This window comes from Prunus mume, linkage group LG2 (assembly GCF_029339155.1).
Source record: "Prunus mume cultivar Tortuosa linkage group LG2, ASM2933915v1, whole genome shotgun sequence".
NCBI lineage: Eukaryota > Viridiplantae > Streptophyta > Magnoliopsida > Rosales > Rosaceae > Prunus > Prunus mume.
The window spans coordinates 971,904-997,821 of NC_142699.1; the positions used below are offsets into that span (position 1 = coordinate 971,904).

At 35.5% G+C, this 25,918-nt stretch overlaps 3 protein-coding genes across 8 annotated transcripts; 2 read left to right on the forward strand and 1 right to left on the reverse strand.

Moving 5' to 3' along the window:
* Positions 1 to 1,215: 1,215 nt before the first annotated feature.
* Positions 1,216 to 9,001, reverse strand: LOC103319022 (uncharacterized). 6 transcript variants are annotated; one of them, XM_008220513.3, is made up of 10 exons: positions 8,810 to 9,001; positions 7,920 to 8,420; positions 7,631 to 7,708; positions 6,114 to 6,357; positions 3,725 to 3,975; positions 3,431 to 3,631; positions 3,193 to 3,285; positions 3,013 to 3,114; positions 2,453 to 2,849; positions 1,216 to 1,463 (listed from the first exon to the last, which is right to left on the reverse strand). In XM_008220513.3, exons 2-10 carry the CDS (start codon positions 8,412 to 8,414, stop codon positions 1,432 to 1,434), a joined length of 1,893 nt encoding a protein of 630 aa, XP_008218735.1. In that variant the 5' UTR covers positions 8,415 to 8,420; positions 8,810 to 9,001; the 3' UTR covers positions 1,216 to 1,431. The 6 variants fall into 6 exon arrangements, with proteins under 6 accessions (XP_008218735.1, XP_008218736.1, XP_088902090.1 ...); XM_008220514.3 differs by having other exon boundaries at positions 7,920 to 8,417; positions 8,810 to 8,980; XM_089045966.1 differs by lacking the exon at positions 1,216 to 1,463 and adding an exon at positions 1,979 to 2,319.
* A 1,914-nt stretch (positions 9,002 to 10,915) lies between these two features.
* Positions 10,916 to 11,942, forward strand: LOC103319023 (protein DMP3). Its single transcript, XM_008220515.3, has one exon. The coding sequence runs from the start codon at positions 11,125 to 11,127 to the stop codon at positions 11,812 to 11,814; it is 690 nt and encodes a 229-aa protein (XP_008218737.2). The 5' UTR covers positions 10,916 to 11,124; the 3' UTR covers positions 11,815 to 11,942.
* Positions 11,943 to 13,465: 1,523 nt separating this feature from the next.
* LOC103319048 (putative sodium/metabolite cotransporter BASS2, chloroplastic) lies at positions 13,466 to 18,370 on the forward strand. Its single transcript, XM_089045974.1, has 7 exons — positions 13,466 to 14,091; positions 14,476 to 14,616; positions 16,382 to 16,537; positions 16,619 to 16,740; positions 16,865 to 17,026; positions 17,576 to 17,636; positions 17,881 to 18,370. Exons 1-7 carry the CDS (start codon positions 13,699 to 13,701, stop codon positions 18,064 to 18,066), a joined length of 1,221 nt encoding a protein of 406 aa, XP_088902100.1. The 5' UTR covers positions 13,466 to 13,698; the 3' UTR covers positions 18,067 to 18,370.
* Positions 18,371 to 25,918: the final 7,548 nt, after the last annotated feature.

Sequence of the window (25,918 nt, forward strand, 5' to 3'; positions counted from 1 at the left end):
ATTATATTTACAACATATAGCCGCGCGGCTAGAAAGGGCCGCAGTATAGCATAGCCGTGCGGCTATACAATTTATTTAAAAAAATTAAAAAGGGATCGCAGTATAGCCAGGCGGCCAGTCAGAAGCGAAATCTGAGATTGGGTGGCAGAATCTCAGAGAAAATAGGCCGACTTCAGGTGCTTCGAAAGCTCAGCCTCCACGACAACCAGATTGCGGGTCCGATCCCTCAGTCGTTGGGCTTACTTCCAAGCCTCAGTGGAGTTCAACTAACAACAAATAGGCTCTCCGCTTCAATCCCCCCTTCATTGGGTTTTAGTCCTCTGCTTCAGACCCTTGTCTTATAGCCGGACGGCTATACGCTTTAAATATAAAATAGCCGCCCGGCTATACTCTTTAAATATAATTTTTAAATTAAAAGAGACACCGCATTATAGCCACTCGGCCAGTCGGAAGCGAAATCTGAGAGGAGTCCAAGTATTCAACAATAGGCTCTCTGGCTCTATCCCTCCTTCATTGGGTTTTAGTTCAGACCCTTGATCTTAGCAACAACTCTCTCACTGACAAAATCCCATATAGTCTTAAAACTCTACAAAGCTTTACAGGCTCAATCTGAGCTACAATTCATTTTCTGGTTCTGTCCCAGTTAGTTTCACTCGCATTCTCTTACCTTGCTCTGCAACAAAACAATCTCTCTGGACCCAAAAAAAAACCCCGAGACCCCAGACTATTACAAAGGAGGACAAATACATTATTACAGTGGGGTTTTTTGTTCTCTTTTTTCTTCAGGCCATGGGGGAAAATAACAGAGGATGGGGGGAGCGAATGGGTCTGTGTCTGGGTTTTTTCGTTCTCTTTTTCTTCAATTTTTTCCAAAATAAAAATAAAAAGTGAACGAATGTAGAAGAGGCCAATAGAAGCCGAGGCCACGACAATTTTGCCCAACCCCAGCATACTGTAGCCAAATCATTCTCAGAGAGAGAGAGAGAGAGAGAGAGAGACAAGGGGGAAACGCCCAGTTTTCCAGCTATGAGAAGAAGAAAAAAATCACCCCATGACAAGAGGAAGAAGAAAACTGGCAGGGAGAAAGAAGAAAAAAAAAGCGAGAGAAGGAAAGGAAATAAAAAAGGAAAAAGAGGAGTAAACTCGGGGTGAGGAAGAAAGAAGAAAGAAGAAGAATAGATATCCAATCTGAAGTATTAAAATCATCCCACGGTCAAAAATAGAATTCCGTAACCAATTCGCATTGATGGACTCTGTAATGGAGAAGCTCCGATGCTCTTATATCCCTTGAGTTTATCAATTACTAGTGGAACATATGTCCATGTAATTCATTCACACAACACATTTGATGCATCAAATGTAATATGATACTACCAACCAAATATCAACTTCTTGCCGAAAAACAAAACATAAACATAGCTGATATGTATTTCATCTTCTAGGTCGGGTCGTTCGTGGGCGGCCTGAAAACGAACAAAAAGAATAATAGTTACCACATCCAACACTAAGGGAATTGGACCAAAAGAAGCAATAACATTGATATTTATAGTTCAATTTTAAACATAATCAAATGCCTTTGAGGAAATCAGCAGGAATTTGAAATACCCACATGATCAAATAATACCTATTTTGTATTAAAAGATTAGTGATACCAATTCAGACACCTCCAAACAACGAGTAGGACATTATTAGAATTACCACATCTTCAATCCTGATCCAAGTGAAATAACATGAAACTAATTTGAGGGGCATCAAGAAGAAGCTAGTGGCATACTTGATTCCATTTGATTTCACAATATATGGAGACAGTAAGGGGTAAATCTTCATGCAGTTTCGACCCAGCACAGTGATAAAGACAGAGTATACACAACGCCAAATTTTCTCTAGGGAGATGTAGCACAATGTATTTGGGATCTTGCAAACCATGTGCAGTGACATCACATGATGGTGCAAACTATGGTAGTTGTTAAACCAAATCAGAAACTGAAAGTTTTCCATTCTTAATTACACAAGAGGAAGCAAACAATGGAAAATGATGACAATTACACCTCCTATCACCGCTCTCACTGATTCTAGGAGGGTGAGTTATTCATGGACCAATAGCTATTAGTACATATATGTCAAAAGTTATGATGGACAAAAAACACAATATGTTGCAACTCGAAAGGCTTTTTTCTCCGCATAAAGAGATCATTGAACAAAACAACACACATAAACTCAACCTTCATTGAGGCCCAGCATTGGGTATACTTCTTTCTCAATGAAGAATTATGAAACAGTCGAAATATTGTGGTGCCTGACTCATATTCTTCTTCCCTACTTTTACCAAACAAGACAAACGCAGAATTCTCAATTCAAATGAGTCACATAAATTGTTCAAAGATTGTAATTCCATTTTTCCAAAAACCCTATATGAGAATTCTTTATAAAGTATGTAATCAAAGATGCATACCATTTCGGGAGAGTGAAATTTCAGTACACCTCTCAATCTGGGCCGGGGAGTGCATATGACTCGTCAACTGTACTAGTAAACCTTCAAAGCGATTCATTTGAGCTGATAGCAAACCCTCAACCCGACCAAGTTGCTCTTTCAAGCCCTGTACCTCAGCAGCACTTCTTTGTTCAGACTCCTCTTGTCGCTGCTTTGATTCCTCAAGTTGCCTTCTGAGTTCATTAACAGTAGATGATGATGATGATGATGGGCCCCATAACTCTTTGGGGGTTACACCATCCCCGTAACCACGCACCCGACTCGAACGCTCAGGTCCAAAAACCTTTACAAAAATCTCGTCTTCAGTCATCTGTGAGTTCTCCGCAGATATTTGAGTATAAAGTTTCTTGAGCTTTGACTGCATTCAGAAAATGGAACCAATAGGCACAATGGAAAAAAAAACTTAAGAGAGAGCGAGAGAGAACCAAATCTATATATATTTTTAAGAGAAGCATACTATTAAATTAACTGAAAATTAGGTGTGCTTGCATATTCAATTTAATTTCGGGATCAATATATACCAATGCCTCCTGTGAAGCTGGATTTGCAGCTAGTCCATCAGGCCGCACATGGGTGAGTTCCCATAGGAGAGTACGTCCAGGGTCATTTCCAGTTTTCTTTCTCTACCATGGGACAAACATAAAAAACTAAGAACAATGAGAAACACAATAAAATATTACTCAAGAAGTGAATAGTCATACCTCTTCCTCGCGGATTTGCGAGAAACTCTTGGAGCCAGATGTGTGGATTATGTTATTTTTGGAACCATTCTCCTTGTTTTTCATACTCATTGACTGCATTCAAGGAAGACGATGAATGTATAAAAATCTAAGGAGAAAACAGAGTAGAGATAACTGAAAGGAAAATTGGAAAATTGGAAAAAATGTAAAGTTTCTTTCATCCTCAATATTTTCTTTCATATGCAACATTTTGTGGTACCTGCCATTCAGGTGAGCTCCACAGGTTTATAAGATACTGCCAATCATCGTCCGCAACATTTGGTGGTACTTTTTTCCGTGCTTCCTCAGTTGTCTCACACGTTTCATACCACATCTTCTTGAGGTGATGCCGATAATTGTGGTAGGATCTATGAATCTGATCCAATACCCATGTCATGTGATCTTCGACTTTGAAACGCTTCTGAGAACATGTATGAAGAAATATTACAAAATAAACATGCAAAAATGAGGATTTAAGGGAACTACTTCCTTCAAAATCTTTTGTTGTACTAACCAACATATGTTCAAATGCCTTCTTTTTAATATCAAATGGGATTTCCTTCCATGACTTGACCTGAAGGGGTAGGTCCTGGGTTTGCCTAACAAGGGCTGTACACTCTGCTTTGAAAAACGTGGAGCTTTCACCTACAGCTCTCCGGTTCCTCCAGCTGATTTCAAATCTTTCCCCAATTGGAATTTGAGCTAGTTTAAGGTTACGGGTGGGCCCTCGTGTTCTCCTTTTCCCCATGTTAGAGCTTGTTAAAACTAAAAAAGGAAAAAAACCAAAACCTAACGAAATTGAAACCAGAAGTAACCTACACTAATGATGAAAAATATAATATGCAGGCCTCATCCTAAGGAACTATCATAATGGAAAATTAAAAATTTGCTGTCAATTTGAGTTTCGAAGTATATATACTCACCATTCATACAGCAGAATATGGAAACTCCTCTACTTTGTCTTGAAAATGAGTGAGACGCATATAAGCATATATGAATTATTAATAAATCATTACAAGAAAATACAAACAAAAAAAAAAAAAAAAAAACCTCTAGTTCCCTAAACAAATTCAAATGCATTGAAGATACTGATTCAGAAAAAAAATGATTAAATAATAATATTTATTATTAACAAATAAAATAAACTCAAATATAATTTTTTTTCATCATAAACACTATCATCTTAATATAACAACATTATGAAAAAGTTGAATAATGATACATACAAAAGTTCAAAGGATTTATGAAGATACTGCAACCTTAAGGGCAGTGAAAAGAAGAATTAATCCAACACGATATGGTTTCCCTATTGGCTCCTTTACAACCAAAAGAAAAACGATAAATCTGTTTGTACACATATACTTAAGGCCAACGTTTGAACTTTGAAGAATTGATCAAAGCCAAAGCATATTGTATCTAAACCACAACCATGAAACACACAATGACTAAAGAGTTATTGTTCTAGCATGAGACCTACGAGGACTTTATAGAACAATTCAATAAATGCAATCTTTCTTGATAAGTGCTTCGAGCAACTGTAAAGTCTTGTAATCATTTGAAGACCACTTATTTTGTTGATACGTTTATCAGAGCTCAAACTCATCGAAGGAAATGTATGTATGAAATGCATAGTTTATCAATTATTTATGGAAGACGGTCAGCTCTCTTCTAGCCATTCTAGCAACCTGCCTCTACCCCGAGATCACAAGTCTTTCCAATCCGTTGTCAAACACTCAGCGATTGAATATTCTTAACTATTTTTTTATAGGAAGATTTTCTTAATCATCACATAAAGAAGGGATAAAAATCTAAGATATATGAGATAGGAAAGAAAAATAAAAGGTGAAATATGTGCTGATTCAAATATTCTGTAATCTTTTAATTAGTTTATTTGTTTGTAAGTGCTTATGCATGCAGGAATGGATCTTCTTTTATACTGTGCATAGAAACCCAAGTATGCAAATTATAATCTAACAAACAAACAAACAAACAAAATAAGTGTAACTCTAAAAGTACTGCATACTGGGAATAGGAGCATGCCACCTCCCGGTACCCAACAACCCAACCATACTGGGATCTTGGTAACTTTACCAATTGATATAAAACCTACTCTTGAATTCTTTTCTTTGGTTAATAACAGCAAAACCTCACTCCTGATGGTGATCACAGAATCAAAAGAGGCCATGCTGAAATGCACAGTAACAGAGACAAAATGAAATACGAGAAGGCAAACCAATATCTTACATACAAGGACAACCAAGGATGATATAATCAACCATGCAAACAATATCGTACTTAAACGTAAACATATATCGACTGATATTTCCATGTAGTTTCCGATATCAGTGACTGTCAATGAAAAATGACGGATATCGGCTTTAAAACATGGAAATTTAAATGAAACATTAAGAAATGTTAAATCATATAATATACTTTGTCTATCATATACTACAACATGTAATAAACAATTATATTTTATAGTATACTATGCCTATGATAAGTAAATGATATGTATATGAAAATAAAACTTGAACTACATATACCGTTATCTAGGGTTACTCTTGTATATGACGGAAATGATTTGACTTAATTAGCATTTTTAACACGGATTAGAGTGGAATTTTATCTGTTCTTCTTTCAGTTTCAGCAAATTGTCACTGATTCTGTCCAAATATCAGTGGCGAGATATCTGGGAACAGGAAAGAAATGGTTTCACCCCCCCTATCTATATTGGTGGCCAAAATCTGGATATGTTGGCAAGTAGGCATGTATTGAATGCATAAATGACATCCATCAAGTTTATATATGCTAACTGCCTCCCAAGTGAAAATTTATCACCAACAAGTTTAGCACAACAACTATCAAATTGAAGTATCAAAACAAAAGTAATGTTAAACCCTTACCACTACTTGTCCCTGGTTCTTTAATGCACAAACCAGCAGCTGTCCAATATGTCATGAACTTCTCCTTCACCCTTTTCATAAGGTCCAAAATAAAGTTACCCTCATTGTAATAGTTGCAGCAGTTCTTCCAAATGCATTGGACGTCCTTGAATACATCCTCCGAGTTCGTATACTTAGTACCATTTTCAAGATGGTTGCAAATTGTTCCAAAATCCATTGGTGTATCTATGACATCAAAGTAATCCTGGTTCCAACCATCAACACACCCCAGAAAGGAAAAAAAAAACAAGGAAAGTAGAAGATAAAACAGTAAGGGAGAGAAGAATTATGAAAGGAACATAGCAATGCATTTCAGAATAGATAAGACATCTATGACAGCAATGCTGCATTGTGGAACTGTCTAATTAGATAAGCTGAAGAATTAAAATCATCCCTAAGAAATTCAATATTTCCAACTTATTGTTTCAGGAAACATAATAAAACCTTAAAACCTTGCAGTTAACATATTTCTCCTTTTCAAATACATGATATGCTACAGAATGTCCAGAACATGATATGAACCCAAATGTGCATTAACTTGCAGATATATATGTACATGAAAAACAGAGACATACAATCCTTATAGAATATCCAAATCTTCCATGAACACACTATTGCATCTGCGCCAAGAATTAAGTGCATTTCAGGCATTTAATGCAGGGTCATTTTTGGTACTTTTGACCCTGACTTTGTAACCTTTGTCCTATGCCCTAGGTATTACTTATATTTTGCAACATAGACAAAGTAGAATAATATATGTATATACAATTACATATATAATCAAAAGTGACGTGTATGTATACTTAAATGAAAACAAAACAGGTTTTTGACCAGCTTTTTCAATGAAGTCATGTGTGTGTGTGTGTGTGTGTGAAAATAAAAGGTTTTGTTCTCTCTAAAATCCAAGGTGTACTGCAAATTGCAAAATAGCATACTCATCGTAGTGCAAACAGATATAGCAAACCCAACAAACATATAGATATAGCTTGAAAGCTGTGGATTTAAAGAGAATTGAATTTAAAAATAAGATCATCAAAATAAAACAGCTATACCATATATATGGTAGGAGTTGCTGGACATGAAAGGCACCTTAAAATTTTGGAATTACTACTATAGTATGTTATTAAAAAGTTAATATAAATATGTACATATATATAACAGGTCATTGCAGAAGACTCGCATTATTACAACAAAAAAATGATGTTTAAATTCAACCAAGTCATTTTTCCACTAAATTTACAAGCTTAGTGACTAGTCATGCTTGTACCCCAAAGGAAATAGTTTGACATTGTAACTCAATAAACTTGAAGCTAGAACCCACAATCCCCTCTTAGAAGCCCGCAAAAGAAATAAGGGATTATTACTCTTTTTACAAAGAACAATAAGACAGATTCTGGAGCATGGTGCATCATAACGATTACCATATCATGTTATCACTCAAGAAAAATATTTAGAAAATATGTATATTTCACACTCACATGTAATCTCAGAGCAATTGGATCCACAGGAATGTTGAAAGGTACAGCTGCATCCATTTTCATAACCCTCTTAATAACCTGAAAGGTGAAATAATTCGAGAACAGCAGTAAGTTCAATCACATTACGGATAATATGGTCAGAAAAGCTATCGCAACAAAATGTCTGGTTAGAAAAGCACTTCAATTGTTTACGAAAACCAAAAACATCTATGAATATACAAAAGACTACACACCTAAATCTAAAGCTAAAATGTCATAACAGAAACCAATTACAGAATTTCCATCATACCGACAAAGAAGCACTCAATTCTTTCTTGTTACAGCGAGGATCATGAGAAGGAGCCTCTTGCTCATGCTGGAATCTACTCCAAGAACCAAATACTTGCAATGGCTTAGTTTGTGCAACATCAATCTTCTTGGATGAGTTTTCCATCTGGAGATTCACTTCACCATACTTCCTAATCAACCTCTGCACTGTCCTATCCACGGAGCTCACATTTTGATCACCGTACGACCAGTCACTCCCCATAGAAGAAGCAGAAGAATTGCCTGAATCAATCTCCATTTCAGGGTTAAATTCCTCATCGTTATGGTCTTCGTCATCAGATTGATTCCACCCAATATCATTTCCTTCAATATTTTGACTCACAAAATTCAAGAATGCTCCTTCTTTCTCATTGACCACCTTCTCACTGACTACTCTCTCACTTACCAGTCTCTCACTGACCACATTGGGTTTTTTTCGTGGCCTTCCCCTTCCCCTGCATGCTTGTTTGCGCCTCATGATCTACTATCAAAATTAACAAATTAAAAAAGAAAACCAATCAGTCAGAGCAAACTGGGTTACTCGGAAAGCTCTTTAAGTAAGACAGACTACAATATTTAATATAAGCAGTAATTATATGCTTACAAGCTTCAAAATTTGTTAAATTCGTTCAAATAAGAGTACGAAAATCAGTCAGAAAAAATAATTAAAGAAAAAACTTTTGTTGTCACCAAAAAAGTTATTATCTTAGTCACAATGGAGCAGCATATAAGCTTAACCGCAGCCGTTTCACTTCACACCCATACAAATATACAAACAAATAGATATATAACGATTTTCCTTTATCTGAAGCAAAAAGATCGAAGACACATGTGTATGTAGAGTGAGAGTGAGAGTGAGACAGAGAAAGTTACCTTTGCTTGAATCAAATGGATCGTAGAGATCAGGCTTGGGACTAGTTGGGCATTTGGGGATTAGGGTTTTGATTACTTCGTTTTTCACTGGGATTTTGGTTTGCAGGGACTAGCACACAGACTCGTGGCTCCAAGTGTGTGCTAAACGAACATGCCGCTGCTAAATGCTAGTTTGCATTTTCCTTGACCACGGTAATGCCGCGACCATAGTGGCCACCAAAGGCAAATAACCATGGTTACTTTTTGTAACCAACCAACTACATTATTGTCATTAAAGATGGAAGTGCTCATTGTAGTGCTTAAGGGTCAGTTTGGCATTGCTGTATTGTAAAAATAATAGTTGTCAGATTTGCTATAAGAGAAAACAGTTTTGCATTTGGTAAACTATTTGTTAAAAGTGTTATTGGTACAATAATCAATTTCTAAGTACTTATTAATTTTTTTTTTTTATGAAAGTGCGGTGAGTTGTGTATAATGACTAAGAAATGCATTATGTTGAAATTGTTTTTCTGTTAAAATGTTTAATAAAAGAGAAAGTACTTTCACTTTCACTTATCACTCAAAATAAGTAATGTCAAACAGGCACTAAGTGTTTATTAATGGATTAATGTCCTATATTGATTCTCCCATCTTTAAGGGCCTGTTTGGTTCGCAAAATAAACTTCTTTAGAATAAAATGCACATGTCTAATCCCACGAGATATAAATGGTAAATATTAATTCTCGTGTTAGGAATATTGGGAAATGAGTATTAAGAAATGTCACTTTCTTTTGTGTTGCATTAGGAATTGAAAGTTGTTGACTCTTCTAATAATACATTTTTTTTTTAAAGAATAATGCTACTTTTATCACATTTGTATACCACATTCTCATACTATTTAATGTGGCAGATGAAGTGAATAACCACATCAATTAAAAAGTGTCAATAAATAATATGTTCCTTATGATTCCTAAGTTTGACCATTGATAACTCTCACACAACACACACTTTTCTCATTATCTTCCAAGTTGAGAGCTCCAGCTCTCTTTCTTCACGTTAGTCCTTTTAACTGCTTCAGAACCCACTCTCCTCAATTCAAAACAAAATCCTTCCTTCTTCAAACTTGTTCATCGGGACTAATAGAACATATAAAAAAATTAGACCAATCGAAGAAGTAAAGCTACCTCAAACGAAATTTACGTGCAAGCTGTTCATCACAAACCTTGTGTTTTGTGTTATGCACGGATTTGTCCTTGCATGGCAGTTTCAACTCCTCTTTTATTGAAATGTCTTCGTAAAACTGGTTCCTAAGGTCTACATCTTCAAAATATCCAAAATTCAAAGCGATTGGACATTTCTATCCACCTAAAATGGTATTCGAGGTGAGACCTAGTCACCACTGTCTTTCTGTCTACTCATTTCACCCTAGGATAAACGTGTTCACTATTGCATCGCTAAACCTCATCCCCCAATTTCAACCCTCTTTCTGGAATAAGGAGCTTGAAGTAAGGTTTGGGTCTTGAAAAGTTTAATATGCCGACCCCTTGCACAAGCAAAATTTTGGATGAAAAATTGGATGGTGTGTTAGTGTCAAATGCAATTTCATGGATTTTGAAAAATTGAGGTGATGTTTTTCTTAAATTTTTCTTTAAAGTGACAAATTAAAATTGGTGTAAAAGTTCATGTGACATTTTGAAAATTTTCCCTTTAATTATACTTCCTCAAGATTAGTGAAAGCACAATTATACATGGAAGTTGATCCTGCAAGAAACAAGCTCAAATCCATGATATGAATTTTATTTTTCTGAGTTGTAATAAAGTGGTATCCTCTTCCTTAAAAATAAAATAAAAATTAATGACCACGAAGTTTATATTAAGATAATATACAGCAGAAGATTCCGTGCTAGCTTAATTAAAAGATGGGAAATGACTTGTCAAGATTGTATAAATAAATTGTCAAAATTGGTGAACATGACTAAAATGACATTGTTAATTAGTATTGCACATATGCATTCAGATACATAACGTCACGCATATGAACATGTGAGAATATACAGCCCGTGAACATTGAAGATGTCAAAAGCTTGACCTAACAAGAAACTCATGGAAACAACCACCTTCCAAGACAAGCAACAACAACTAACGTAACGTTCTTATCATTTTCCATCCACCTAACCAGAGTTCTTTCTCGCTATATATAATATAGCTCTCCCTAACCATCATCAAAACCATTAATCTACCCCCATACGCCAAGTGTCTCCTCTAAATACTAACAATTCTCAAAGCCACCACAATCGCGGCCGCCAACACCACCACATCTTCCGCCACAGTCCAACATGTCTCTTAGACCAAGACCAACACCTACAAAGCAACCATCGATATCAGATGCAGTTTCCATTACTACCAACCCACCAGCCTCCACCACCAGCTCCGAATCGGAACCTGACACCCCGAAAAGCCCTCAACTGCCACAACCCACCCTCTCCCAACGTGCCATCTCCCAAACCCTAACAAGCACAGCAAACCTAGCCAACCTCCTCCCAACAGGCACCCTCCTCGCCTTCCAACTCCTCATCCCAATCTTCACCAGCAACGGCTCTTGTGACTCCGCTACGCGCCCCATGACCCTCATCCTGCTCCTCCTCTTTGCCCTCTCGTGTTTCGTCGCGTCCCTCACCGACAGCGTCAAGGCCTCTGATGGACAAGTCTACTACGGCCTGGCAACGACCAAGGGGTTATTTTTGTTTGACTACCCGGATGCCTCAGGTTCAGGTCTGCCTGATTTGAGCAAGTACAAGATAAGGTTCATGGATTTGGTTCATGCAGTTTTGTCTGTGTTTGTGTTTGGGGCTGTGGCTTTGAGGGACAAGAATGTTGTGGGTTGCTTCTACCCTACGCCTGGGCATGAGACTCAGGAGGTTTTGAACATTGTTCCAGTTGGTATTGGGCTTATTTGCAGCTTGCTGTTTGTGGTCTTCCCCACCAAAAGACATGGCATTGGATACCCTCTTACATCTGGCAAATAAATTATCATTGGTTTTGTTGTTTTAACTTAATTTTTTTTTTAATCACTTCTACCCCTCTGTTTTGCGTGGAAGGGTTGTTTACTCTTTGTTGACATCTCTCTTAATTGAATTATTAATTAAGTTTAGCTTTGGCAGATCATGAATAAACTAATGACATGTGTAGTTTGATTTGATTCCTTCAAGACTATTGCAACTGCTTCCTTTTGTCATCTCCATGTTGTTGGTCAAAGAAAAAAAAGGGTCAACTTTTAAAGGCATCTCAGAAGTTGCCTGACTTTTGGTAAATTATAATTGCTATCTACCATTCCAGACAAAGTCGGTATTGACTATGTAATTAGCCATTTGAACAAGTCACATTATGATGATTACATTCATACAAATGCTGTGAGGAAAGGCAGGCTTGCCACAATGAAGAAACCAAAGACTGATTTTTTTTCCTATTTTGGGCAAGAATCTATCAAATGTGACTTTCAGAACTTCTTCAAAATCATGTGTGTTTTTTTTTCCTGAATATATATTTTTTAGTTTATGGATAAGAATGGTTGGCCGCCTTTCATTATGATTTAATTTTTAATTTTTTTTCCATTTGGTGCAAATTTATTGTCTGCATCAGCATAAAATTTGCAATCTGCCTGCAAGCGAAATTATATAACGAAAAACTTGAGGATGGAAAACATTCCAATATCCCACAAGTGTTGGGTTGAACAATGAAATATTCTCAGATTCAAGGGTGGAAAACATAACTAATTATATGAAATGACTTTGTACCAAAGTAAAAAATAAGTGTGCAAAATAAAGTATACTTTTAAGCCTTAAAGGCACACAATGTAATTAATTATAGATGAAAGGACATATACCAAAGTAAAAGAATGACCTATATATACTTGGTAAAAATGGCTTATACTTCAACCCTCAAGGGCACAAAATTAAATTAATTGTAGGAAAGGACGGACCTATACGAAAGGAAAAAAGAAAAAAAGATCTCTAGTACTTCTCCATGGTAAATAATAATAATAAATAGAAGAAAAATTTGATAAAGAAAGACAAAGAACGAATGATATGTGTGACTTTCAAAAAATTATACTGTCCGTTTGATTATCATTTCAATTTTATTTTTTAGTTTTCATTTTTTTTTTGTGCTAGAGTATAAAGGAAAAAGAGGAAGAATAATGAGAGTGGAGATGAGATTGAGAAGGAAGATGAGAGGAAATGATGGAGGGAGTAGTAACCAAAGTGAAAACAAAAATTAAAAACTGAAATCTATTTGAAATTATTTTCATTTTTGTTCCTCTCATCATCACTCTTATTCTCACTCTCATTTTCCTCTATATTATAGCCAAAAAGAAAAGGAAAAAAAGAGAGTAGTGCTACTCTTACTACGTTTATATCACATTATGTAGATGAAGTGACAACCACATCTATTTAAAAGTATCAATAAATCATAAAAGAAAATAAAATGTTAAATTAATTTAATTGATATGGTTGTCCACCTCATCTGTCATATAAAGTGGTATGAAAATTAATATATAAATGTGGTAAGCGTAACATTATTTTTTTAAAAAAAACTTAAAAATTAAAATTAAAATAATTATCATACGAGCCGAAATTAGTGTACAAAGCCCAAATGAACCCACATCACACGCATGAGAAACAAAGGAGAGCCCACAAAGCCGCTAACGGCCATAACCAGGAAGACAGAAGCAGGAAGCAGCCTCTTTGCGTGTCCCGCTGACTGTCAGTGCCACAAATCATTACTCTGAAGAACTACAACAAAAATCACCGAATGCAAAATCTAGAAGAAGACTAGAACCGCATTGTTCTTTCTTTTCTTCCAAAATTACTCTATAGACTGAGTGATAGATTAACCATAATCTTAAGTTAACCATGCCCCTCGCTTTCAGACTCAGTTGCTTCACTTCACCTCCCAACTTAACCCACCAAAGAATCTCTGTTAGACCCAAAACGCCTTCACATTTTCCGCCACCAAAGCTCACAACTTTACCAACAATCAGAGCTGTTCAAGAAAATTCTGAACACTTTGCTGTGTCTCCAGGCAAACCCAGATGGGAAAACATACTGTCCACTGCAGCAAGCTTGTACCCTTTCTATGTGACTGCTGGGGGTGTTGTTGCTTGCCTCAAACCCTCTGCTTTTTCATGGTTTGTTGAGAGAAGCCCAGCTTCATATACCTTGTCTCTTGGGTTGATAATGTTGTCAATGGGTCTCACTTTGGAGTATAAGGACTTGCTTGGCTTGTTCCGCCAAAGACCCCTTTCAGTAAGTCTTGTCTTGAACAGAACTGCATTTTAATTTGGGGTTTCTTGGTAAATTGATTTGATAATGGGAATGCTTTACCTTTTGGCATTTTATGTGTACCTTGTTTTCTCTTTTTAATCAGATACAGTTCAATTTTATGTTTAGAAACTTTGTTATCAAATTGACTTTTCCCAGTTTGCAATTAATGCTTTAACGTATTTATTGTGAGTTATGTATTCAAGTGACTAATTACTTTTTAGTTAAGATGGTTCTGCCAATATTGGTTTTTGTCAAATAAATTGTGTTGCTCATGAAGAAAGTGTAACTCTATCTTTGCTCCACAAAGAGCTGCTAATATAAATGTGTACTCCTGTTAATAGTTTCTTATCTGTCACTTTTGTTCAGATATTGTTTGGATGTGTTGCTCAGTACACTATTATGCCCGTGTTTGCAACACTTGTTGCTAAAATATTTGGGCTTCCACCGTCTCTCTCAGTTGGTTTAATATTGCTTGGCTGCTGCCCTGGAGGTACTGCCTCCAATGTGGTAAGTTTTGTTTAGTTTTGTTTCTTCTTCAGCTTACATCCATTCCTAACTCATATAAAGCACATTTTCCAGAGTTCTTGATGTTCTGATTGACAATGATATGGCTCTATTAGTAATTTTCTAATTCAATGTAGTTAGTGACGATGCCTCGTATTTTTGTGCAGAATGTAAAAGTATTTGGTTGCATTTAATAGATTTATTTTCATTATGATTTTCTGTCTTTAAGGAGCATATCCACCAGGATAAACTTTTCTAGCATTTTAACTTCTCTTTTTAAAGGGCAATGAACCTGTTTATTTTCCTCTTAATTTGTTCCTGAACAATGCTTACAATTTACTGAAGCAAGGTTAAGGATTCTTAAAGCCAAAAGAATGATCAGTTGGTTGGTAACATTTAGAGATAGCTTGCTACTGCTTATACCAACATAGGCTTAATTATTTGAATCTGTCAAATGATATGAGTACATATGCCATAACTATTAGAAGTATATTAAATTTTCTGGATATAATGAATGAATTCTTACCCCAAATAGGTGTAGAGGGACCCCAAAAAAAAAAGAAGCATTTTCAACGACACAGAAATCTGTACAATTCAATTCTTAATTCCTGTTTCCTGTTTTGCTCTACCTTGGGCATGCTTTAATGCTTAAGGTACCATCTTTTTGCTCACAATGGATGATGGTCTTTATTCTCACCATTTCTTCTAACGATGACAAACTGGTGACATCATTTTTTTCTGATGTACTCCCAGAAGTACCATTTTGTATAGTCAAATTATCAGGCTGACCATTTTCGATTTTGCCATCTCTTCCTTCACTCTTTCTGTTTCTAACTTATTAACTTCCGTTCTAATTCACCATTACCGACCATTTGTCACAAATCATAGTCTCAGCTGTGCTTGGTTTATGCAAAAAAAAATTTATTACCTAAAATCATGTGTTTGGTGGTATGACATACTGCATGCCAGGTGGCCAATTAGGTTTGGTGGTATGACAGACTGCATGCCAGGTGGCCAATTAGGTTAGGTTTTTATGTTTTCCCAAATTCTTTCCTAATTTAGGTAATGTAGAACGTCTAGGATAAGGGAGATCAAGGAGAAGAATCAGAGATTGAAGGGACAAAGGGACGAAGGGAAAGGGAAGGAATCAGTGAGGAAATTTATCATTAATCAAGTCTGCCTTAAAATATTACAAACTGCTCTATTTACAGAGGCACAACCCTTTGCACTCTAGGAAAAGGAAAAGTAAACTTTAAGAAATAGGAAAGCAAATTAACTAATAGGAGATCCTTCAACAACAAGGAATCCTTAACTGAAGTAATAACTAATCCAAATGGAATAAAGAAAGCTAATAATAATTCATCCAAATAGATTTAGGAAAACTAATCACATGCATTCTGCATCATTAGGGTTTTCGTATTTATTATATTTTTCAGTCCTTGCCTTCCCCCTTCCTGTTTTGCTGAATGAAACTTTTCAAAGTTCTGTGCTTCTTTGTGGTCACTCCCTTACTGGTTAATCACCATTAGTAGAAAAAGACAGTAATCTTTGAACAATGCCTTTATGTTCTGAACAAACTTCTCTAGTTTTTATTTTTAATACAAAGGTGATTCTAAACTGGAAATGCAATCTTGCTAAAAGAAACTTTGTATTTCCTTTTAATATAGACTTGAAATTAGTTATGGATCTAGTGTTGTTTGAACGCAATGCCTTAATATTTTCAAATTGTGAGATACTCCATTCAATGCTTTTTATGATAGCTTTTCAGGTGACCTTAATTGCTCAAGGGGATGTTCCTCTCTCTATTGTAATGACGGTATGCACAACTCTTGGGGCAGTAGCCCTGACTCCTCTACTAACAAAGATATTGGCAGGGACTTACGTCCCTGTGGATGCTGCGAAACTGTCAATCAGCACCATTCAGGTTAAGTTAAATATAATAAACTTCAGTAATATTATATTATCCATCAGCTGGGGCTTATGGTCTCTATTCTGTCATCTGTAGGTCGTTGTTGCTCCAATTTTGTTAGGTTCTTATATGCAGAGTGCATTTCCTGCAGTGGTTAAAATTGTGATACCTTTTGCACCACTTTTTGCTGTTCTAGCTGCATCACTGCTTGCATGCAGGTACATTTGTTATGCATATAAATATCTTTTTAATTACTTATATGTAAAATATGATTGTCTTGCGTGTGGTTCTTTCCAAATATGCTCTCTTTCTCAAACTACTAGATTTTATTTTGTGGGCCAGTGTATTCTCTGAGAATGTTGTCCGTCTCAAAGCTTCAATGGTTGCTGTAACATTGCCGGCTGATCTGTCTCTAATGGCTCGTGCTCAGACAATGTTATCTGGAGAAGTTGGGGTGGTTATTCTTTCTGTGCTGTTAGTACATATTGCTGGTTTCTTTGTTGGGTAAGTTGCCTTTAACTGTTTGTGACTTTAATTGTTAAGTGTGTTGTGGAAAAACCTCAAGGTAATGTATACATTTTTTCAGTATGTATATGTAAAGAATCACTCTAATTTTAGCTCAAAAATTCTAAAAAAAATTACGTTGTAGCCTTGTATTAATGTATTATTGCTGTTTGATTTAGCTTCTGTCAAGTTTGATATATAAATCATAGAGTGAAGTTAACTATACTTTGAAAAGAAAAAAAAAGTAACATAATTTGTAAGCAACAGTTGAGAATCTATAGTTTGCTGTCATTATGACTTCATATCCATGAAAGCTATTGCAGTAAGAAAGTATATATTCAATCTTCTTTGTCTATGTGGATTTTAATTTTACATATGAAGATAGAATCTAGTTTTGTATCCAAGCATTGTTGGCAGAGTTTGCACTTATACAAATATTCTTTAAGGTTGTGGTGCTGGGCCTGTTTGTTTAGTTTGTTTTGGAGTTTTTGCGGTGCAAATGTGCAACTTGAGGAGTCTTTTTTGATCAAGGAGAGTCTTAATTTGCAGGTATATATCAGCAGCTGTTTGCGGGTTTAGAGAAGCACAAAGACGAGCAATATCAATTGAGGTATTAATCAAATAGAATGTAAACCTTAAGACATGATCTGGCTTTCTATGAATCCTTGTGTTCCAGTTTTGTTTCGGCTTTGGTCAAATTGGTAATAAAGATATAAAAATTATCTTCTTAAACTTTATTGTAAGTCCATAGAAGATCTTCATTGTTTTATACTCAGGTTGAAAATGTCAAAACTTTCATAAATTTTGGTAGGCATGCAATACTAATCCTTCGTTTACATGTTTGACATTTGCAGGTTGGTATGCAAAATTCTTCTTTGGGTGTGGTTTTGGCCACTTCTCATTTCACCTCGCCAATGGTTGCATTACCCGCTGCATTGTCTGCTGTGATTATGAATATAATGGGAAGCAGTCTGGCATTCTTTTGGAGATATGTTGATCCTTCTGACTCCAAGGAGACTCCTACAGTTGAGGTTAAGTGACAACTATAGCACCCTTTCGAAGTTTTCCCTAACCCGGCAATATCTGCTGTGAGTATGAATACAATGGGCAGCAGCAGTTTGGGTGTCCTTGGAGAAATGTATCCTTTTGGCTCCATTAAGTCTCCAATAGTTGATGTTAAGTGACAGTAAAAGCCTTTTCTAAGTTTCCTAGCATACTTATGGAGTTCAGATTCTTTGTTTTATTTTTTATGTGAAGATATTGTTAACTAATAGTCTAAAACAATGTCGTTTTAGGTCACACTGATACTTCAAATATAAATAAGCATCCTATTTTATCATTAATATGTCATGTACCTCTAGAATCTCATGGTCTTTACCTCTAGCATCTTGTGGTGCCTAGTTTTGAGCGAGATTTGAACTCTTCTACGGAAAAATGTATAGCCACGCGGCTATACTCGGGACTATACCCACGATTCTTCATATACAAACAAAAAGGTATAACAGCGGCCAGGTCTGGGGCCTCTTTTATTTATTTTTATTTTATAAATAGTATAGCCGCGCGGCTATACTGTTTATACAAAAAACTAGGGGTGGCATTTTAGACCGAAAAACTGCAAAAACTAACTGACAATATACTGCAATGGAACTGCAATCGCGGGAAACCAAACCGCATTTGTGGTATGAAGAACCGAACCGCATTTGCGGTATTTGATTTCAAAACTTGCGATTACTGCAAACCGCGACTATATTTATAAATAAATAAAAATTGCATTTTTTATATAGCATTGGTGCTCAAACAAAACAACGGGGTCCTTCAAATCCACTTACCACCACCAATACTTGAGTTTGTAACTTTAATTTGTAACATTGATGCATTGCATTTTCCTTTTAGTTTGTAACTTTAATTAACTTTGAATTGAATTTTTCCTTTGGGTTGTAACTTTAATTCATTTTGCATTGCATTTTCCTTTTGGTTTGTAAGTTTAAAGGATTTGGATTTGGAATGCTTGAGAAGTTGAGGTTGTGAATGCTTGAGAAGTTTAACTTTAATTGTAATGCTTGGAATTGCAACTTTAATTTTTTTTAGGTTGTAAATGCTTGAGAAGTTGAGGAGGTTGAGAATTTATATATGCTTGAGAAGTTGAGGTTGTGAATTTATATTTTTGGGTTAAAGTATGCTTGAAATCAAAAGGCTTCAAAAAAAGCATCAAAATTAGGCCTAAAATGTGGAAGATTGGTTTTTATGACACAAAAAGAACTTGCGGTTTTAAATCGCTAATTTACGGTAACCGTCTGCTTTTGCGGTTTCAAAAATCATCATATCGCAAATAGTCGGTTGGTTTGCGGTTTGGGCAAAAATTCGCAGTTACCAAATCGCAACTACTCCTACAAAAAACCGTAGTATAGTCGTACGGCTATACTGTTTTGACACGTGGCTAGGAGCTACACGAGTCCTTTTGTTTTAAACAAATAGTATAGCCGTATGGAATTTTTGTTTTCAAAAAAAGTGTATAGACGCGTGGCTGTACTGGGATCCTTTATTTTTATTTTTATAAAGCGTATAGTCGTGCTGCTATACTCTTCACATAGATGCTGTTATCTTTCTTTTTTAAATTGTTTTTCCCCGATTTTTGTTTATCAATAGTTTAGAGTATTATCCATTATTATTAGGCCATTACTCGAGTCTCTATTATCCTGTTTTTAGTTTTCCAGAGTTATTACACGTATAAAGAATTTAGCATTTTCACCTTTAATACTCATATTGTACACTTGCATACATATTTTTCATGTTTAATACACTTAAATTAATATCTATAAAGTATAAACTAATGCAATTAGATATTAATTTAATAATTTTTTTTTAGTATCACTAGAGAAAACGAGGTAGACCAAAGGTAAACATTCCCAAAAAAAAAAAAAATGATGAAAAAATTGAACTCTCAAATTGATTTACTGTGAAATTTTTCTCTCTTCAATATTTGCTTTGGAGATGTCGAAACTAGCAAATTAATAACTATAAAGTAAAACAATGTCGTTTGATGTCACACTAATACTTCAAATACAACTAAGCATCCTATTTTATCATTAATATGTTACGTACCTCTAAAATCTCATGGTCTTTCCTCTAGCATCTTGTGGTGTTTAGTTTTGAGCCATATTTGAACTCTTCTACTTAAAATAGTGTGAAACCAGGGCTCCTGAACCCTCTTAGAGCACTTTCACCCACAAGGGCTAAGTCTAAGGCAAGGGCAAGTAAGAGCTGCCACTATTCACGTGAATAGTGTCAGCCTTTGCATTTGTGGTTCCACCCATGAGGGCAAGTCTAAGGCAATTACTATTCATTGTACTTCATTTCTTTTTTTTTTTTTTTTTTTTATACTTTAAACCATTAATTTTGATAAGCTTTTTATATTATATTTTCGGTTGTCACGTGTCACTATTTATTATAAAATTTTCATTTAAAATTTAAGATAACATTTTTCGGATAAAATTTTCAAATAAAATTTTACAAATTTATAAATAAACCCAATCCTAGACATGTATTTATAAAAAAAACTCAAACACTATTTAAACATAGAAACACATCCAAAATCAACCCCCAAATCAACAATTGTATATTTTTTGGGTGTGTTTATAAATGTGTTTTGAGTGTGTGTAATGATGGGTTTTGGGTGTGTTTATAAAGTATTTTGGGTTTTGGGTTTTTTTATAATTTCAGCCCCCATTTTGGGTGTTTTAGTGAAACTCCCATAAAATTTTCGGTTGCCACGTGTCCATATTTATTATAAAATTCACATCTCACTCATCATACAATTGAAATACCTACTTACTCATCATACAATTGAAATATTCTTGGTTCTCATAATCCGACACAATGGAATACAAGGACAATTCCATCATTGGAGGAGGTGGTTCCACCGGATCACAACGTGGGGGAGTATTTTCCTTCGGATGACGTAATAGTGCCATTATTTCGATCTGAACGCACTGATTGCGGGCATTATTCACTTGAGGTGCCATGTGTAATGGTTTTCTTCTTTTTTGTTTTGCCTTGACTATCTATTAAAAAAAAAAGAAATTGGAAATGCAAGAAATATATATATATATATATATATATATATATAGACATTAAATTGAATAAAACGGAATTTTTTTATTTTTTACCTCTTTGCCAAGATTTTGACATCTTCGAACATTTGTCCACGACCCTCCGGCTTCGATGGAAGATGACATTTGTATTTTTGAACAAATGAAATTTTGTAGTAGAAAATTTGGTGTGGAAAGTAAATAAAATTGTTAGGTATTTATAGGGAATGGAATTTTTTTTTTTTTGTTTTTTGTTGTTGTAATTTTTAAGCCAAAAAGCAAAGTCACGATTTCTAGAAAAATTGCATCGGAGCGTCTAGAAGCGCCACATGGCATATTCCGTTAGGGACTGTCATAAGTGACATCATCTTGGCGTCGAGTGAAAATAAATTATTTTTCTTGTTGGCGAGTGAAATTCACGCGCCAACGGTAAAAATTGATTTTCCGTGCGTCACGAAACTCGAGTGAAGCTCAGCAGAACTTGCCTCGCCGCCTGGTGGGACCAGCGCCGGGCTCGATTCTCTCTGAGGCGCTCGGCTCACCTGGGGGCCCTTTCCCCTGGTTTTGGGTGAGCGCTGGAGATGCTCTTAGGCCATCCTCAATGGGGGCTCTATTTGGGGCTCAACCACCACAAGGCTCCAATATATACAAACTCTCGTTTAAAAAGGCATCCTCAATGGTGCAAATTTGGGGTTCTAAAACTTAAAACCCAACCGGAGTAGCAGCTAAATGTATGAGCTTGGTTGAAGCCCTGGAAATCGAGTGGGACCCACCAATTGAAAAAGCTGCAGCCCACTTTTGTGCTATTTCTCACTTGCCTGAGACTATACAAGACATACTTGCCTTAAATTTGGTTGTCCATTTGCATGTTGGCCCACGTGGCATACTTGCCTTTAATTTGGTTTTTCCATTTGCAAGTTGGCCCACGTTCATTTGCATGTATTACCAAATTTACAAAGCTGTGTCAACAACTCTATTTCAACTTTGGGATGAGCTTGGTATCTATGAAATAAAATGTTGATTTCCAAATCTTGTCCAAATTTTGATTTTTTTTGGTTGAAATGTTCACAAAATAAAAAACTAACATAACATGAACAAACATTAAAGTAAAATAGTTAACAAAAAAATAAAAATAAAAACATGTAAATCAAATTACATCATAAAAAAATATAGAGCCTCCTATTGAGAGATTCCTTTTTCAAAGATTCCATCAGCTCTAAATGGGGCTCTATAAACCCTTTTTAGAGCCCCAATCATTAGGGATGGCCTTAGGAACTCAATCTTATCAATATAGCCAGGCTATGGCTTTTGCCGACATTCAACCACCATTTGGATTTCCATTGTTGTCGCCTCTGTTGAAATTTTTTTCCATGGCCATTGTTTTGGTTGTTTCTCTCCAGCGGCCAGGCAAAAGCATACTTCTCTTTTTATGCCTTGTGATAAGAACTTGAGACTTTGCCAATGGGGTCTTAGCTCAATGGTAGAGATGTTGGCATGTAGGCTAGCGATATGCGGTTTGATATACCCTCTTTCTTCCTAACTGTGGCAAAAAGGAAAAAAGATAAAAACTTGAGGCCTCAGTCATTAAACTTAATAAACCAAGTACTTTAAACCTAAACCCGACTAAAATAAAGCAATGACCGTCTTAAAATTACAATCTTCTGGGATATTCATGATATGCTAGACTAGACTGAATTTGCGGTAATTACATTAATGTAAAATTTTCGAAAAAAAAAATGTAAGACAATTTCAATAAAAAGACAAGATATAGAAATTGCACTTGCAGAAGAGCATGCATGCCGAGTTTTTCTTAGAGTGTGAATAACAGTTGTCTGAAAAATTGGTATAAATTAATGACATGCCTTGCAATGCCCGGCATTATTTTCTTGTGCTTTTATATTGGTCATAGAGAGAGATTTTGTTGTTTCCTTTTTAACTGATACGTTATAACTATATAATATTAGTACTTGTAATTGTCTATTGGTCTATTTCAAGGTGTCTTTCTCATTGGTCTATTTTTTTATGGGCCATGAAAAGCACATGAGTATACATCACAATACACGTGCGTGTATGCTTATAAAAAAATTGCTAGAATGTTTGTTTTTCTCTTTTTTATTTTTTATGGATGGTGACAATTGACAAGAAATTCCAACCTCATTTGATTCCATTTGCAAGGGTTGTAGCCAAAATGACAAGAACATTTGTTGCAATGACCAGCAAATGCATGAAGGTTGTGTCTTTTGGAGCTTCAACGTTAAGATAAGATGAATTTATGTAATTTGAAAATGTATTTTCTCACTGTTTTCATAAATAGAGCTATATTAGTATAATATATTTTTCCTGATACAAACACTATTACAGGAAATAGAATCAAACACGATATAGAGCAAATGAGAGAATCAAACACAAGACATCAAGCGAACGGGAGAATCGAACACAAGAGATATCAAGCGAACAAGAGAGTAAATGCTTTTTATAACTCTAGTTACATACCACTTACTATATGTTTTGGGTGAAGCTAATTCGGTTGCATATTGGCATCATTAGATATAGGAAAATTTCAGTAAATTTTCTTGGAGAGAAGAAGCATATAGGTAAATATAGATAAATATATAAGAACATGAAATAGGTAACTTTTGCGTCGGCAGCAGCTTTCTGAGTTGCATGGAAAAAGCATGCACTCATTTTTGCCAGCAACTTCAAATCTCAAGTCCAATAATGAAAACTTTTAATTATTTGAGCTACAAGTCATTTGCTCCACTGAACTCCTTATTCACGTCTTGTTTAGGTCAGTCAACTCAAAGTAAACGATCTTGACTATGCGCCTAATCAACCCTTATTGGGGGATGATGTACCATCAGTGAATTAATTGTGGGAAGAAAAAGGCAACGCTGACCGTCCCTTTCGTTTTGTCAATTTTCATATTTTTTCTCTCTCTGATGTGCTTACTATGGTAAACTAGATTGGAGCTTCCAAGCAACATCCCATCAAGCTTCAGGCAATAACACGGCAAAGAGGTCAAGTCACCACCGTCAAGCTTCAAGCAATAACACGGAAAAAATCGTGAAAATTAGGGCATCAAATTCTCGAGTTTAATTTCCACCAAAATAGGCGTCATTTCACAATTTTCATAGTGCCATTTACAAAATTCGACATACATAATTCCAAACACTGAAATCTTCAATTGCCAGAAATTGAAATGATGGAAATCTAAATTCCGTCATTTTAGAATTCTATGTAATTATCAATTTCTTCATCCAAAATGGAGGGTAATAGTGTGCCTTTTTCCCAGAAATCAAATAGACAGATATAGAGAAAAATCAAACCTGCAACTTAGAAAAACCAAATTCATATAGATAAAGAATGAGATCATTCCTAAATATCGGTTGAACTCCTTACTTTTGTTTTTCCTAATATTCAAGAGGAAAAAATCTAACCTAAAATCTCAAGTCCAATAATGAGAACTTTTAATTATTTGAGCTACAAGTCATTTGCTCCACTGAACTCCTTATTCACGTCTTGTTTAGGTCAGTCAACTCAAAGTAAACGATCTTGACTATGCGCCTAATCAACCCTTATTGGGGGATGATGTACCATCAATGAATTAACTGTGAGAAGAAAACGACAACGCTGACCGTCCCTTTCGTTTTGTCAATTTTCATATTTTTTCTCTCTTGATGTGCTTACTGTGGAAAACTAAATTGGAGCTTCCAAGCAACATCCCATCAAGCTTCAGGCAATAACATAGCAAAGAGGTCAAGTCACCACCGTCAAGCTTCAGGCAATAACACGGAAAAAATCGTGAAAATTAGGGCTTTCTCGATGAATTATATATGAATGATAATTTATCGTTTTATTTTTATGGGATGAATATTTATGTTTTTCTTGATTAGTTGTTGAGGTTTTTTATTTTATTTTTCTCCAAGGAGGTTTAATTTTGGTTAGTTACCTTTAGTTTGAATAAAGGATTTCTTAATAATAAAAACATTTATGGGTATATTTTGTATACATTTTTTTTAACCTTTTAAAAGTTGACCCCAGAGGGAAAATTCCTGGATCCGTCCCAAGAAGGGATGAGAACATAGCATAACCCATGGATGTTCAGAAGCAAGACGACATCTTTTGCTCTTAACATGTGTTTGCCAATAACGCCAAACTGTACCAAATCGAAGGAAATCTGATACGTGCTTTCTACCTCCAATTACATATTTTGGGTCATAGGGTTATATGAGAGAGATCCAGATCTGGTGTGGAACACAGAGAGAGAGAGAGAGAGAGAGAGAGAGAAATGAGGCTTTGCTGGCGGCAAGGAGGAGAGGGTTTGCTGCCGCCGGGGTGGGGTGGAAGATGAGGTTGGGTGTGGAGCTTTGGTGGCTGTTCACTTTCTGCGTTCGGTTACTTCTTTTTGTTTATGCGTTTACAACTTTAATTTTTTTTATTTAAATTTCATATTTCCACACTTATCCAATTTTTTATTTTTTTTATTTTTTGGGGTCTGAGTTTTGTTTTATCTTTAAGAATGAGTTTTTTTGTGTTTTCCACGATGATAAAAGAAACAGGAGAATTGGACTGGTTTATCAAGGACAAATATGGAAACACAATTAATATTTTTTTCTATAATTAAAAACATTGATTTAAATGGAAGAGAAGTGACACATGTCATGCAAAGAATAGAGAAAGTCTAAAAATCTAGCATTAGAGGAAAAGTAAATGATATTCTATTCTATGTGAGAAGAGAAGATCCCATTTGGACACGTCCTCTCCCCCAAAGATGTATAAATAGCACTGTAGATGACTCATTATT